Below are 16323 nucleotides of genomic sequence, written 5' to 3'. Positions count from 1 at the left end.
TAAAATTACGATGTATACTCATTTGAATGTTAATAACTTTGGCCATGAGAAAATATAATAACATTGCTTTTCATGTGGTAAATAAACGAGTTAAATTAACCATGGTTTAATTGCCTACGTGCTATCATAATAATTATGTTTACAGAAATTATACATAGAGAATTTATTTTCAGAGTGTATAAATCAAAGCCCCAAGGACTCGATAATAATATTTACTTATAAATCAATAATTACAACTGTTAATGTTACTAAACTTTTTAAAATAACATATTATTTAGTAGAACAATTCTTTCTTTATCACTAGGGATGTAACTTTTTACCTGCATCTACATACTTATTAGCTGAGTGAATGAGTACTGTCCTATTGTATGTTATCAAATTAATTCTGTAAAGAATTTTTAAAGATATTTTTGTATTGTGTCAAAAAAAATGTCTAGTGATAAGGATGCGTTATCATAACTTCTTATAATATTCATCCATTCATTAGTCATTTCTTCTCCAAATTATGATATTAGATATTATTACTTTAGATATTTACTGAATTTAGATATTAGTATTTTGTTAGTTTATCATTTTGTACATTAATATAGGTAGGCTTCCTCCCATTCAACTCACTGCTTCCACTAAAAGTACCTAATGAAGTCAGAATTAAAACGGCCAACCTTCTAGAAACAAATAAAATTGCTGATTTCAGAATTAAGATGACAAAGCTTCTTTGGAGAGGTAGAAACAAAAAGGTTTAAGACAACAATGTAACCTCTAACCAATCTCAATAATTGCTACATACTGTCCCGCGTATTCACCCTCCGTTGCTTGCAGTAATGTGCATTGGGTATATGCCCTGCCTCAGTTGCTTGCAGTGTCACCGTTATGCTCTACCTCGGAGAACTGCATGAAGATATGAGATAAACGTCATCTGTCTTCATTCACGATGAAGATTGTCACCAGTTGTGTCATTTGAAGTATATATTGTGGCAAGGAGGATAAACCTGTATAAGCAAGAGGATAGGGAATTACAAAATGATATTCCGAAAATATATCAATGGTAGGAATAGGCATGATGACAAATTTTTAAATTCCTTTGTATGATGTAGGTATACGTCTATTTTATATGAAAAATTATTAATTTTAAGAAAATGCGAAGTTTTTTTATCAAATAATTGCATTTTTCTCTGTCCACTTTGAATCCGGCGCGAAAACGCTTGTCAGTGTCATGTCGTCACTTGTGACGTCACGACTGAAATTACAAGACGCAAGTAAACAACGCTCGTGCAATAATTAAGTTTTTTGTGTTATTAAATATGAATTCGAAAGTGCATAGGTGTTGTGGGGTCCCCCAGTGTAAGAACACATCCAAAACAACTCCTGATAAGTTATTTGTGTACGTTCCTCACAATAAAAAAGTACGAAACAAGTGGCTTAAAATTGCAAGGCGTGATTCAAAAGCAATATTGCCCAGGGTACAACTTTATTTTTGTGAAGATCACTTTGATGTAAGTTATTACATAGTTCTCTAGATTCTAACATAGAAGTTTTTTTAATTAAACTAATACACTTACATGGAAGTTTTTTTTAATTAAACTAGTATACTTAGGTACATGGAAGTTTTAACATTTCTAAATTCAGCTGAACAAAAATCTTTATTTGATGCCAAAAACTCTCCCAGCATTATGATATCAATTCTAGGCAAATTAGCGCTGTTTGCCTTGATAAATCCGGGCTCCATAACTCGTGTTATACACAATTAATTAATTAAAAACAAAGATCGCAGTGGAAGTTCACAATAACGAAATGTGACGTTCGCGCGCTTTCGCGCGAGTTGTTTTGAGAAATGACGTCACGAGCTCTGATTGGTGTTCAAGATATCATGGCGGATTGCCTTATTTCGTAATTTTATTTTTTAAAAATACATATTAATCACATTATTAATAAAGAAAACAATGCGCGTTTTATATTCCAAGCTTCAAGTTTAATTTAATAAATATATTATTTTAATGATTTTTGATTACTGTCATCATGCCTATTACACAGAAACTGTCCAGCCTGTAACTGACTGATCATGCCAATATTTATTTTCAAATCAAATCAAATCAAATCTCTTTATTATCAGGCTGCTTAGGCCCATAGATATATATCTTAAAGAATAACATACATATCTATTATATTATACAAACATTTTTAGTATACAGGGTGGCCCATCCATAGGCGTCCAAAAGAAAAAAATAGATCCTCTATGCTATGGGGTATCCGAATCACCCCCATGTATGTTCAGCGATTTTATGTAGTTTAGGAGCTAGAATTGTTTTTAATTTTTTTCCGTAATTTTCATTTCAACATTGTTTTTTCTATTTTACCTTTTTTTTTCCTAACGTTTACAGATGTTTTTTTTTGTAATTAATCATCGTGATAAAAGCTAACACCCTGAAAAAAGCGGTTTGGCTAAACATTCTAGAACTTACATAAAATTTTATCTGAAGTTCAAAATTACTGTTGGAGTTCAGTAGCCAAAAATGTTAAGGGCTTAAAAAAATTAATAAGGGGTTTCTAAGCAGGTTTCTAATTTTGAACTCCAGAAAAAATTTTATTTAAGTTCTAGAATGTTTAGCCAAACTGCTTTTTTTCAGGTGTTAGCTACTATCATGATGATTAATTACACAAAAAAAAAAAACATCTGTAAACGTTAGGAAAAAAAGATAAAATAGAAAAAACAATGTTGAAATGAAAATTACGGAAAAAAATTAAAAACAATTCTAGCTCCTAAACTACAAAAAATCGCTGAACATACATGGGGGTAATTCGGATACCCCACAGCATAGAGCTTCTAAATTTGTCTTTTGGACGCCTATGGATGGGCCACCCTGTATAAAAAAACACTCATTGGTCATCACTTTTGATCTGCCTATTACTCAGTATATAATAAAATTACAACGAGTTATAAGACGCCTAGGTGCATGGCCGATAGACTGAAGTTGAGAGAGTGTCTTTGGTCCTAATGTATTCTACAATCAAAGACTGAAATTCCAAGAATGTATATACAAAGATTTACAGTTATATCAGCAATAAAATGTCGCCATAAACGTACATAGTTCTGTTATCTGTTTTAGTTTCCGGGATTCGAGCGATGAGACTTTCATAGCTTAACAATATGGTTCAGACGAAATTCTTAGCAACATTGTAGTATATCTCCCCAGCTTTATGCGGAAGTATGTCTGTCTGTTTGGCTAGCACGTTTAACCTATTAAATATAGATAAACGTTCGACAGTACAAGCGTGTTCTATGCTTATACACATAGGGCCTTTGTGCTGCAACTTCTAAATTCTAAATAGTTATCAATAATGATCTTTGTGGACGTCATAAGTTTTTGTGTGCAGTGCCCTTTACTTTGTATCTGGACAGTAACTGTTAAGAATTGCTCAGCATTGACTTATGCTTGTTGATAGTTACATGTAAGTAGGTCAGAAATGATCCATTATATTTCTTAAATTATTGCACTTTATTGTCATCCAATTAAGTGCCTTTAAGTGCCTTCTCAGTGGCTTAATTTTATTAACTGGCAATATCGAAATGTAGGTACATTTCTGATGTAAAGAAGAATATTTTGCATGAAATACCAAATAATATCGGACATCAATCGATCGACTGTCCCTAGAGAGGTCGTACAAAGTTTACTCAACGCCCAATATTGCCCGGGCGAACCAACCGCTCATAAACTCTGTATTTTCATTTACAAATAAACTACACCTAAGGGAATTCATAAATAATTAACAAGCTTTGGACAATTTCTGCGAAATTATGCTCGTTTCTTAGAAAATATTGGACAGAGCAAGGTGACCGCTGTTTTATATTTAAAGTATTGTTATTTTCAGATTTTTTATTTCAATGCTGCAGTTATCTACCTAGCCTTTTCAATTATGCTGGGGTCGGTTACAATTCCATCTGGATGCAGCTGAGTACCAGTGTTTAACAAGGAGCGACTGCCTATCTGACCTCCTCAATCCAGTTACCCTTGCAACCCAATACCTCTAGGTAAGATTGGTTGTCAGACTTACTGGCTTCTGACTACTCGGACCGACTGCCAGAAGATGTTCAAATGACAGTTAATGCTGCACTCAAATGCAGAAAAATAGACAGGGTCGTAGCTACTCGGTAATTGACAACGGCTTATGTTTAACTGATCACCAGATATAGTAACAAACAGGAGACAAAAATAGTAAATGATCACCAAAATGAAACTCGCATTTTAATGTAAAACTATCACCAAAGTTTTAACACTTTGCTATCCTATTTAAGTGAAATTACTCCAAAATAAATCATGCGTAAGCCAAAAATAGTAAATGATCACCAAAATTAAACCACCATTTTAAAGTAAGATTATAACCAAAGTTTTTAAATTCTGCTATCCTATTTAAGCAAAATGAGTCCAAAAAATCATTGTTATCCCAAAAGTAGTAAATGATCACCAAAAGTAGTAAATGATCATCAAAAAAGTTTTTACATCTTGCTATCCTGTTTAAGTAAACTGACTCCAAAAAAAATAAGTTCGGCCTGATAAAATAAATGTAATAACATTTTGGGGACCCTTTTCCTGCACTAGCGTGGAAAATTGTCTATTGCATGCCTCTAAACAGTGCGATAAGAGTGTATTGAGAAACACATTCTTCTCCTTCTTTCTCCTGCCCTGTTCCCAATTTTACTTGGCGTCGGCGCAATATGTCATTTTCTTCCATTTTCCCCTGTCACTCGTCATACTGACACTCACGCATGCATTGCAAGCCGGACACATAACTTAATATGGCATCATAATACTTTATTTGGTAATAAGCCTACATTTTATGGCAATCACAGTGACTTATTTAGGCAAAAATAATACATTAATTTGGTCGTCAAGAGTTGGTGATCATTTACTAAATTTGGTGGTCGAATACAATTTAAAGTGAAGTCGTGACTAAAATAGCTGGTACTATTACATTTTTAGACTTTATTTTTCTGGTGTTCAGTAGATATTTCTGGTTGCAAAACTTAGGGTATCAAAGCATTTTATGGTGGTCATTATATTTGTTCCCATTGACAACAGAGTAGCTTAGATTATGTATTGCCCAATAATGATGGCCTGCATTGTAACGGAGTAACAGCTAATGATGATTTGAGACGATGGCCTACCTAACCCTGTCATTATCCGTATATATTAGCTTCTACCATTGCTAACACCTACGTTGGGTGCACACAGATTCCAATACAAATAATTTGCAACGAAAATACTGTTAACAAATTGTAGAATAATCAGTTTATTTCAATCTATTTGTGTTTAAATAATATTATATTTTTGCGTTCGTTGGGGGAGACCTACGTTCAGCAGTGGACGGCAATTGGCTGATAAGTATAGTGATGATCATTTTTATAGACTACAATATGTATTCCAAAATTTTTAAGTGTACTCTAGTTAAGTTTTTAACCAGTTTCAAACCGGTTTCTTTTATCCTAGCCATAAAAACTTCGTAAATCATTTGGTATGTCGTTTATTTCCTTTTCTTTTCAGTCTTTCTGAAAGTTTTCTGAAACATGTAGGTACGTGTTTTCGAGAGTCAATTGGGGATGTATCAACATGTTCTCTTACCCAATATGTCATTACGACAGTCAGAAAGTTATAAGGAGTAACTATTGTTGTATTGTTTAGCAATATTTCTATCATAACACTATTGTTTACACAGTTTATGTTGGTGTGATGTTGGTCCCTGATTATACCTCTAAGGAGTAAATAACTTGGGACCTATTTTCCTTTGATTAAGAGAGTTTCTAAAATTATTGTAGTGACAAATTAGCCTTTTCATACATAGTGTCTGTTGACAGCAGAAAAACGTATTTTCTTTTAGTAAAAACTCAAAAAAATCTCATGTCTAACAACTAAAGTTCATAAAACATCACCTCCAAGACCACGCATTTTTCCCTCCATTTCAAGAACCGCGCGGTCCTCGAAAAACGAAACTCAAACACTCAAAGAATTTTCCTACATCGGAAAAAATGAGAAAAAAACGTCCGTGATCATCAAAGTGGGGTCTGATCACAAAGTATAGTTGCAATCACCTAGATGCAACCGTTGCGGAACTTGGACGCTGACTCGCTTCGAAACACGAGTCGGCGACCTTACTTCTACTGCACCGGTAATGAGGTGCTGGACGCGGCGACCGTGATTTGTCAGTGAGTGCACTACGTTGCGGGTTGACGATGTTTTTACTGAGGTAGTTAGGTAATGAGTTTGCTTTGTGAGCTTAATTGATGGAAATAAGTATGTGATGAGAGCAAATGTTGTTTTGTCTGTATTGATTGGCAAAAAGTTGTATTGTTCGTTGATTAAAGTGCACCAAACGAGCAATGGATGCGCAAAATAAGTAAGTGTCGCTAGAGGCCCGGCTGCGGTACGGAGGCGCTTAGCCCCGCTTCCCTCACTAGTGAGGGCGTCCCTCAGTCCTCTCGCAAACCTCGTGCGGAGCGCACGCCCCCTCGTGTCGCATCTTAGTGCCGGAAAAAAACAGTTGAATTTTTTTTATTAAGAAAAAACCGTGCTGTGTTTCAGAAATTTCTAAGAGAACATTGGATTTTTATTTCTGTGAGTATCGTTTGAAATATTTTTTGCTATCTGAAGTGAAAGCTCGGAGCTTTGAAGGCTTAGCTTAGGCCATTCGAAAGGTGAATGAATCAGGGCGACTTGCTTAGTTACGTTCTATATTGTTGTCAATATTTGGGACATGTGTTTCAGAACAGAACTTCATCAAACTGTCACCACTCGCTTAAATGACTGTCTGTTTGTTAATTGGTCTATGGATACCTATCTATGATTTGGTATTCAGTGCATTTGTTTTTTATAAGAGCTCGATTTTTGTGGCTTTTTCTATAATTTGTAAATGAGATTTTAGATATTCATATGATTAATTTGAAATAGAAATGGAAGTAAGTAATAATTTTGAAGGAAAGATTATACAAAAAAACACTGTGTTATCGTAGTTTTTTCTTGACTGTCAAGTTTCTCTCGGCAATCATGTGTAATAAATTAACAGAAAAACTTTTTGATAACTTCAACCAAATGATACAAGGATGGGAATGACATCATTACTCAAGAAGACAAGGACTAATTAAGTTTTTTTCTCTTTATTCAATAAACTAGTTTTTCTACCTTATTTCAAGTAAACAGCGCAATTAAGTGTTTTCATTTCAATTTGCATATTTCGTTATTAGTGCCTAATTAAGTCGTCTTCATGTTTTTATTTTAGTTTTGTAATTTTGATGCGTTTTGGTGAATTATTATATTTAGAAAATTGGTTATATTTAGAAAACTATCTAGGTATTTGTCTAAGATGTGAAAGATGTCAACCTTTTGTAAAGCGGTGCATCTTCTGAAGTTTTATCGTAACTTTTGAAAAGAATTTGAAAAAAATGCAGATTTAACGAATTTTTTAACTATCTCAGCAACCTCTCATTTACCACAAAGTACACAAAGTTTTGTCACAACTGAATTTACCGGAAAATTCCGGGAAAGTTGTGTACTACTAAACTTGAATCTTCTTAACCCACCCAAAACAAAAATGTGAAAGACTGCCAAGTTCGATAATATGGGAATGCTTCGCCTATAAAAGAAGTGAGATCTGAATAAGTACCAAGTTCCATACACATACCTCAGTTAAAAATAGTTACTTTTTAATGATGTTACTTGGAAAGTTTTCATACACCTTGTTATAAACCTACTAAACGCAATGAATCAAGTATTTAATTTTCTATTAAAACTTGCCAAGTAACATCATTAAAAAGTAACTATTTTTAACTGAGGTATGTGTATGGAACTTGGTACTTATTCAGATCTCACTTCTTTTATAGGCGAAGCATTCCCATATTATCGAACTTGGCAGTCTTTCACATTTTTGTTTTGGGTGGGATTTCATTTATTTTTGTAAGGTTGTTTATTTTATTTTTTTCTTATGATGAAGTTAGTTAAAGGAATGTCTCATTTATACTATCTTTTAGATTTTTTAATATGCACTATGTTTCTTACAAAGAAATGAACTAGATTAACTAAATGGACTAGATTTACCAACTGACTGACATGACATGTTATCATATATTATGTTCGTGGATCAAAGTTACACATTCGTTATTTTCGAAAGTGATTCACACTTGGCCGTTTTCAGATTTTTATTTTACTTCTAACTACACTATTTTACTTCTAACTAAACTAAATACAAACCATTCGAAGATATATTATATAAATATAGATAAATTTAGTTCGTTTTAGTTCCTTAAGGGTATAAATTTACACCGGGTATAAACACCTTCATTATTTTGAAACCGACTCACACTTGGCCATTTTCAGATTTTTCCCTTTACCTTGACATAAAGACCTACCTCCATGCCAAATTTCAAGTCAATACGACCATTGGAAGTGGTCTAGGTTTTTGATGAGTGAGTCAGTGAATCAGTCAGTCAGTGAGTGTATAGTAAAAATAGCGATTTTCTGACGTCAATATCTCAAGACCTACAATAGGTATATTAATGAAATTTTGTATTTTAGATAAGTGAGGGGGTCTCAATAGATACTAGAAATTTGATATGCGTAAATAAAATAGATTTTGAGTTACAGGGGGGTCGAATTTGGCCCGAAATGGTTCGTGTAATATAACCCACGGCCGGTGTGTCGCTTTTTTTGCTCGAACTTGGCGGACACACTGCCGTGTGTCTAGATTTTTGCGATTTATCACTTCGCTTCATCTTTGTAATTTCATCAGGATTATAGTTCCAGTATCGGTGATAAAAATATATATTTATAAAGAATAAAAAAGGATTATTTATAAACTAACATCAATAAGATCGTGCTAAATGTATAGTCAAGAGATACTTTGTTCTTGATTAATTTTTCCGCGTCAAAGAGCCACTTCCTTCAGCGCGTTTCTTACAGTTTTCATTCACGGATCATATGAGTTAGGTAGGAAATGTCAAAGTTTCAGAATGTCTTCATAAATCACCCTTTTGATCAGTTTAGTAGCTGTTTCGGATAATCGGAGATTTGCATTTTAAACGGACAAACATTTTATTATTATCGGGATAAACTTAAAAAAGAACATTTACAAATCACTTTTATTAAAAGCTGTTCTTTATTGATTGTGTAATCAGAAAAAAATAAAGCAAACGGCCGCTACCATAAAGGTTCTGCATAAAAAGGTGCGATATTAAAAAAAAATTGCAAGCTCGTCATTGATTAGCATCGTGTCCTTTGTTTGCCAATTAGTTCGTTGACACACACAGACCGACTGACACTCGTTCATGGTAATACACGATCAGCCGTGAATACCAATCAGTCGGAACTACAACGGAAAACATTATAACGCCATTAGAACAACGTTTAGAAGATTTTTTACAAATTCTAGAACATGAAATGCTGAAATCAATGGATGTCATTCCCCTCTAGGTACTTTTATCTGGTTAGGGAAAAAGGGATAATTGGATTTTGATGATTTTCATTACCTGACAGAATCTGATTCTGAATTTAAATGAAAACTTAAGCTTATTTCTGGTAGCATATAGGTACGCAGTGACTTTTCAATATTTTGTATGCCGACTCAATAGATATTATTTAAACATTTATTTTGCAAATAACAATTACGCGGTTATTACAAACTATAAACAACACGATGAGAATAGAAACGCACACATTAACATACATATTTATATATTAATCGATGTAAACATAATTCTGAGGAGATCCTCTAAGTAATAATATATTCATCTAAAATGTTCTTGATGTCATTCCGGGAAGTATATACCTACTTAATATAGTATTTATAACCAAGCTACTAGGTATATTTTTTCTTTTCAAGGATATGGGTATATTAATACTAACAATTGCCTATCCTAAGAAAACGATTTTTGTACTATATAATCACTATCAAAATATCGAATAAGCGGTGACATCTTAGGCTTTGACTGAAGACTCAGATTCTTCAGTCAAAGCCTAATTAATGGTGTTGGATTCGATTGATATTAGTAGTTTCGTCATTTAAAAGTCCTGTTATGAAACGTAGAGATCATAGAGTGCAGAGCATAAGGAATTGGATTTGTTTGTTGCTTCTGGACCGTTTAAAAAGACTGAAAGTCTGAAAATTCGGCAAGGAATATTATAGGTAGGTTTTACATGATAACTGGGTTGTGGAGGACTGGTAAGCAATCGCTTCGAATTGAAGCCGATCCTAGCAGATTTGGGAATAAACTGTTAGAAAACATATGCCAGTTAAATAGTAAAGTTAAATGTACGATTATCCCTTATCAATTCAGGCAGCCGTATTTTTTATTAATCTGAATCCTTACAAGGAAGATAAGATATCATTTATCACTCACAGGAGCTTGTGGCAGATACGTAATTATCTTTAAACCGTTTCCGAACGGAAAGAGGTTATCTAATTGACGGTTAGCTTCGAAATCCTGATAGATAGAATTAACTATGATTTTATTAAATGGAAAAGGAATTTGAGTTATAATTATTAATTAATAACATATGAATTATTATGAATTATTTATTAACATATGATTCTGCTTAAATCAATTGTGTACTATATATATTTTAAAAGTGTTTTTGGTAATTCAAGACCAATTTTATTATTATTGTTTCCTGATGCAGTTAAAATGACACAACTTGCAACATAACTTATTTTTATTTATCGATGTATTTAATTTAATTTGTACATACAACTTTTTCTTTGAAACACAGCAAATAAAGTACAAGTTTCTACATATTTTATACAAAAGTCTTGCTAAAATATCTATGAAAAATTACAGAGTAGCATCGTAAGTCCCTAAGCACTCATACTTTGTCAGTTACCGCAGTTTTCCGAAGCTGTAGTGCGTCGTAAATATTGCCTCGTTACGAGGGTAACTGTAGGGTCGGCCATTTGTTTACCGAGTGTTGTTGCAGTCATATTAACTGGGAGATTTGTGGCTTGTAGCCTGGGCCTGCTCCCTTATTAAGAGATTTGCCCAAATGTATCGATTACCTACACGTTATTGGTGTTCGGCGTGAGAAGGATTCGTAATTCTCACGCTTAAACGTTTAATGTTATAGGAGTTTTACTACTAGTACTAAAATGTATTAAAAACAGTTAGCTAATTAAGTAGTTACTTAGTTAATCGTACTAGTGGCCCACCCTGGGTACGCCAGGGGTCTGCACACCTATATGCTGAAATTTCGTCACGAATTTTCAGCATTTGGTAGTAATCGCATGATAATTATAACAGCCACTTCGCTGGCCCAAAAGTCACGGTGGAATTTTTTTTGCCAAAAATCATTTTGTAATATTGGGTGATACTTATCTCATTAAATTCACGTTCTGTAAGACAACATTTTCCTCGCGCGATTCAGTTACTGAAACATTTTCCGGCGAAGTTTTCAACAAACGTGATAGCAATCTATCGAGTATGTGAGGGAATCGGTATTTAATTACGAACTTTGAGCTTGTAGACATACTTGTATCCTCTCGCTCCTGACTGAGATTCTCAACTGTGTAAATAAAAAGTTTACTCTACGTTTACAGGTAGGATGGAGCGTAGAACGAACGTCTACGAAACAAAGTAAATTCTTTGATTATTTTTTTTGTACATATGTATATTTTCTCTATTTTTATATCATCAATGTACATATCTGACAGTACTTTTAGTATCAGACTTCTATTGTCGTTTTAGTTCTAGGTAGAGAATTCGATGCAGGCTTTTCGCAAAACAACATGATAACTAGCCACCAACTAATCACCCTTTATCTATCTAATACCCGATCTATTACTACTATACTGTTATCGCCCGAGGATCGATCCACAACATAATGGTTTATGACAAAAACAGTCGTGTCATAGAACTTGTTTGTGCATATGCACGCGGCATACATGTGACTCAAATGGGCCCACGTCATTATTCCGTGAGTCGAGATTTTTTTACTCTGTGCTTCATGAAGGATGATTGTTTTCTTTGTCAACTTTATGACAGTTTTTTTAATGTGTTCCTTTTTTAAATACGGGTTCTTAATTTGAAATGTCTGTGGAAACAGAAGCTTTTGATATCTATGGGGTGCAGAGGGATTTAGAATGGAGGATCTTTGTAAAGTAGAATTTATTCAAATGTTAAGATTAAAAAAAACTACGTGCCTGATCAGGTGGAAAATCTAAAATACACGGTTTAATGATTTGATAACAGTGTACCTCAATACCTAATAATATCTTAGCGTCAATTTAAGTCTAGTTGAAGCCAATTTGCAATAAACCCTGACATTTGATACTCAAATAAGTGCGAAATACATTTACACTGGTATCAGTTTGCAATTTATTTTATCGACATTGGCAAGCACAATGATACTTTTTGGTTGTTTCTCGGTGGTCATGCGAATCAAGTAATTTAATAGTTAACTGTAATAAAATGCAATAAACCAAATGATTATATACAGTAATCTGACATTTAAACATGCACAAATCTAAAAAAATAAATAGTCAAATTATATCATCAAGTGTTTCAATTATGTAATTTAGGCTCTTCCAGGTAAAATTGATAATATAAAGGGTAATAAAAATGCACATGTAAGTATGCGAAACGGCTTAGGATTGTCCAAATTCGAAGACAAATTGGAGCGAAGCTGCAAAAAAAAACAATAGATATCAATCAAATAATTATGCTAAGCACGTAGGTAAAATATAAAAAACTAGAGTACAAATATAGTGATATCTAATATATTTAATACGATGAACTTTACAACCTTCCCACTCGTTTCGCCTACGCCTTGCACTTTCCTTATGCGACGCCAGAACTGTGTCTATGGTCTGCGCAAGAGATCGTTCAGATATGTATCAAGTTTTTGTTCTCATACTAAACTTATTTACAAGGTTTTCGCAACTTTATTTTACGTCTTTAGCGACGTGTGCAAAAGATTTTTAATTTGATTGTTTTGAAACATTTTTTTTTGCTATCGGGTCTGAATCTGTCTCTGAACGAAATACATTTGTCTTGAAAGTAAAGCAAATTAGCAATGCGAACCTCTTGTCTTCTCAATTTTTCTGTCATACAATTTCAAATGAAAAAGCCGTTACTAACGTTCCATTCTCAGTTCAAATTCAATCATGCATCTCATTCGCGTTTACATGAAACTTCGCAACTCCATATTTTGCAGTTATGACAACCGCAGTTTAGGCGCCATTGCGGTCCACAAACCGATCATTTAGACCTCAAAATCGAACCAATAAGGATACAAAGTTGCACAAAACTCGAAACGTTAGCACTGGCGCAACATATTACCGATATTTATTTATTTTTATTTTTTTATTTTTTATTTATTTATTTATTTGTTTACCTCAGGCAACTAGGGCCCATAGAAAGTACAATACATACATAATTTAATATTGCAATACTTATAAACTAATACATATAAAATAACAATAATCAGCAAAACAATTTCTATTTGTTAACACGAATAGGCGGTGTCGTGTTGCACTGCGTGGTGTCGCGTAGCCTCCCGCGGAACCGCCGGAAAACGACACCTTTCGGCCAAAACGCTTCTTGGAACATGTCGAGATGCTGAGTCGGCACACGTACCACAAACGATTTGAAATTTGTGTTGTGTCTGGGCTCCAACCTCTCGACTCTTAAGGTCCAGTTCGTCTTGACTCGTATATACTCCACGATCTCCTCGACCTTCGTGGAGTGATGTAAACGCGAAACATACAGCTGCGTCGTCGGTATTGCGGGGCGCAGCAGCATGTTCGGACCAGTCAACGCAGTTCCGCATTGATTTCGGCTAGATGGCTTCTTCTTCCTTCTTTCCACCTTGACGAAACCATCTGCATCAGCTTTCCCTTTACATGGTACAGATTGTACCGTACCTCGGGTTCCTTCGGGCTGATTTTGTATCGCCACAGTAGCTTTAGGTGGCCGTTGGACGGGATCTCGCTTTACGGCATCCGAGTAAACACGTCCAAGCCTAGACGTGCTTACATTCGTCGGCGTCCCGAAGGCAGGGGACGCGGGGAGGGCGGGGCACGGTGACGCATCGCTAGTAGTGGCGACGGCAGGCGACGAGTGCAATTTTGCTGACTCGGCGCACTGCGGCGATGCGTTGACCTGTCCGTGGCGTGTGTTGTCGCTGTTGGCATGCGCGTGTGACCTACATACAGAGTTTCGCAATTCTGCTACCTCGCTACGTAGATCACAGATGGTGGATTGTGATGCCTCCAGCTTCAATTGCAGCTCGACCAGGCTGGACCTCATACTCGTGATGTCCTTTAACAGCCTGGTGACGTCGACGTGATCGAAAGTGACCGGGGGCAGCTTCCGCAAGTCCTTTGCCACGAACGTTGGCACGTCGTCCGGGTCGGTCTCCTTCAACAGCCTTATAGTGTCTTGGAGACTCCTCTCTCCCTTTTCATCTCGCCTGCGGGTCGGCATTCGGTCTGCCATTTGCAGCGACTCGTACAACAGCTTCTTTGCGCTGCGTATCTCCTCCTCGGTGAAGTTTGAGGTGCAAATCTGCGTCACACTGACCTCATCCATGACGTCCAGCTGGTACTGTAGGAACGCCAGGACCTCGTTCGCCACGAGTTCTTCCGAACGCATGGTATCGACTTAGCGGCGGCTGACGCCGCGCTCGGCACGAAATTAAAATAATTTCTGCGAACAGTGCAAACGCGTCCGATGTCAACGAATGAACGCGAGATGCTGCAAACTTGTATCTGAGACAGACCAAACCGGTCCCAAGTCACCAGGTTACCGCTGCGGCTAACGCGCTGGTTTGCGTCCACTCCGCATTGTTTTAAACACAAGGGCAGGACGGTAACGCGGCGTGGTGACTTGAGGACTCGCTCGCCGGTGACTCACTCGCTGCACAGCTTATAGATACACAGACCGGTGAGTCAGCTGCTTGCTGTGAATCAGGATCGACTCTTGAGAATGACGACGATTTTTACTATTTACCTGCATTATCTCGATTCATGTCTATCCAACCTGTCTTTGCAGACCCGATACTCGATTAGACTTCAGTGCAGTTACGGTACTTAGACAAACTCGAAACAATGTCAATAAAAAACGCAAGTCCAATACCGTACGCTTGGTGAAGCGATTAATCGATTCTCGATTTATCGCCATCGTTATTATTAAATCGATCAATGCGTTTAATTTTCTTTTGCATATAGTTTAGTGAAACTTTTACTTTATTTGCCTACTTATTATACTTTCATTATTTCACATTTTCATTAAGATTGAAGAAGAAGCCCGATATTTCGTTCAGATTTTCAATTTTACCATTTGTACTTCAACATAACATTATTATGCCATAAAGAACATTGAAATGATGGTTAATTAAATTTATATACACTGTAGGAAGAGCTTTAATTACCAACACATTTTTTAGCATAATATCTAAAGTAATTGGGATGGCCGGTGACCCCATATAATGTAATTTCCTAATATTGCGCATCATAATGAATTATAATCAACTATATAATTAAAAATATTTCAATTAAATTAACGTACCTATCGCGGCCATCTACCAACATGACAAAAAATAATGACATATAAAGTTCCCGCCCATTTTTCGCCGAGCATAGATTAAATAAATTATTTATAATACGCCGTGGGGCCTGTCACGGCGTATTGGTCACGGAAACTCACCCCATACGTTTGACCCTATTTACATTTGACCCATTTCTCATATGATTACCCGCAGTCAGCTAAAATAGATTTACTTTGATATAAAGTCAATGGAATGGACGAATGAAAAATGTTAATTAATTATATCATGCTCAAATCTGAGTTAATTAGGTAATTATATAATTTGTAAAATATTTTCCCGCGCTGTTGGCTCATGGTGTGTAAAAACCACACTTAGCACATAGACAATCGCGAAAAATAAAACTTCATCGGTTTTTATTATTGTCTGACGTTGGTAGTTCAATATGGTATTAATACATAATGTATTTTAAATCCCGTTAGTTTTACTATGAATAAAGAAAGCGAAGGAAATGCTCGAGAAAGTCTGTAAGTCAGGAGAGTTTTTCTGATTGTGATATTTTAATGAAATAGAATAGGTACGTAGGTAGGTAGAAATCAATAGGTACACACTGTTACATATTTGATTGAATGCGGCCAAAACATACCAACAGAATTGAGTTCCATGCAAAAATCTATCCACTAAGTGCTTTGATATTAATATTCATGAAAAGTTTTCTGTCACATAGCTACATAGGGAACAACAATTTCAGCTTGCTAGCCACTTCTGCCTTGTTGTCACAAATTGACATTTGGTGGGTCAGCGCTTC

The 16323-nt window shown here is 35.4% G+C and overlaps 2 protein-coding genes across 2 annotated transcripts in view; one reads left to right on the top strand and one right to left on the bottom strand.

The window, feature by feature from the left end:
- Positions 1 to 6448: 6448 nt before the first annotated feature.
- Positions 6449 to 16323, top strand: part of LOC124630351 — a 53290-nt gene continuing 43415 nt past the window's right edge. Inside the window, exon 1 of the mRNA XM_047164216.1 lies at positions 6449 to 6605. The gene's annotated coding sequence lies outside the window, so the exon portion shown is untranslated. The remainder of the gene's footprint in view (positions 6606 to 16323) is intronic.
- LOC124630350 lies at positions 13469 to 14717 on the bottom strand. Its single transcript, XM_047164215.1, has one exon. It carries the CDS (start codon positions 14621 to 14623, stop codon positions 13469 to 13471), a length of 1155 nt encoding a protein of 384 aa, XP_047020171.1. The 5' UTR covers positions 14624 to 14717.

The sequence above is a fragment of the Helicoverpa zea genome, chromosome 5, assembly GCF_022581195.2.
Source record: "Helicoverpa zea isolate HzStark_Cry1AcR chromosome 5, ilHelZeax1.1, whole genome shotgun sequence".
Lineage (NCBI taxonomy): Eukaryota > Metazoa > Arthropoda > Insecta > Lepidoptera > Noctuidae > Helicoverpa > Helicoverpa zea.
Note: the sequence above shows the minus strand (reverse complement) of the source record. Positions and strands in the feature narration are given on the sequence as shown.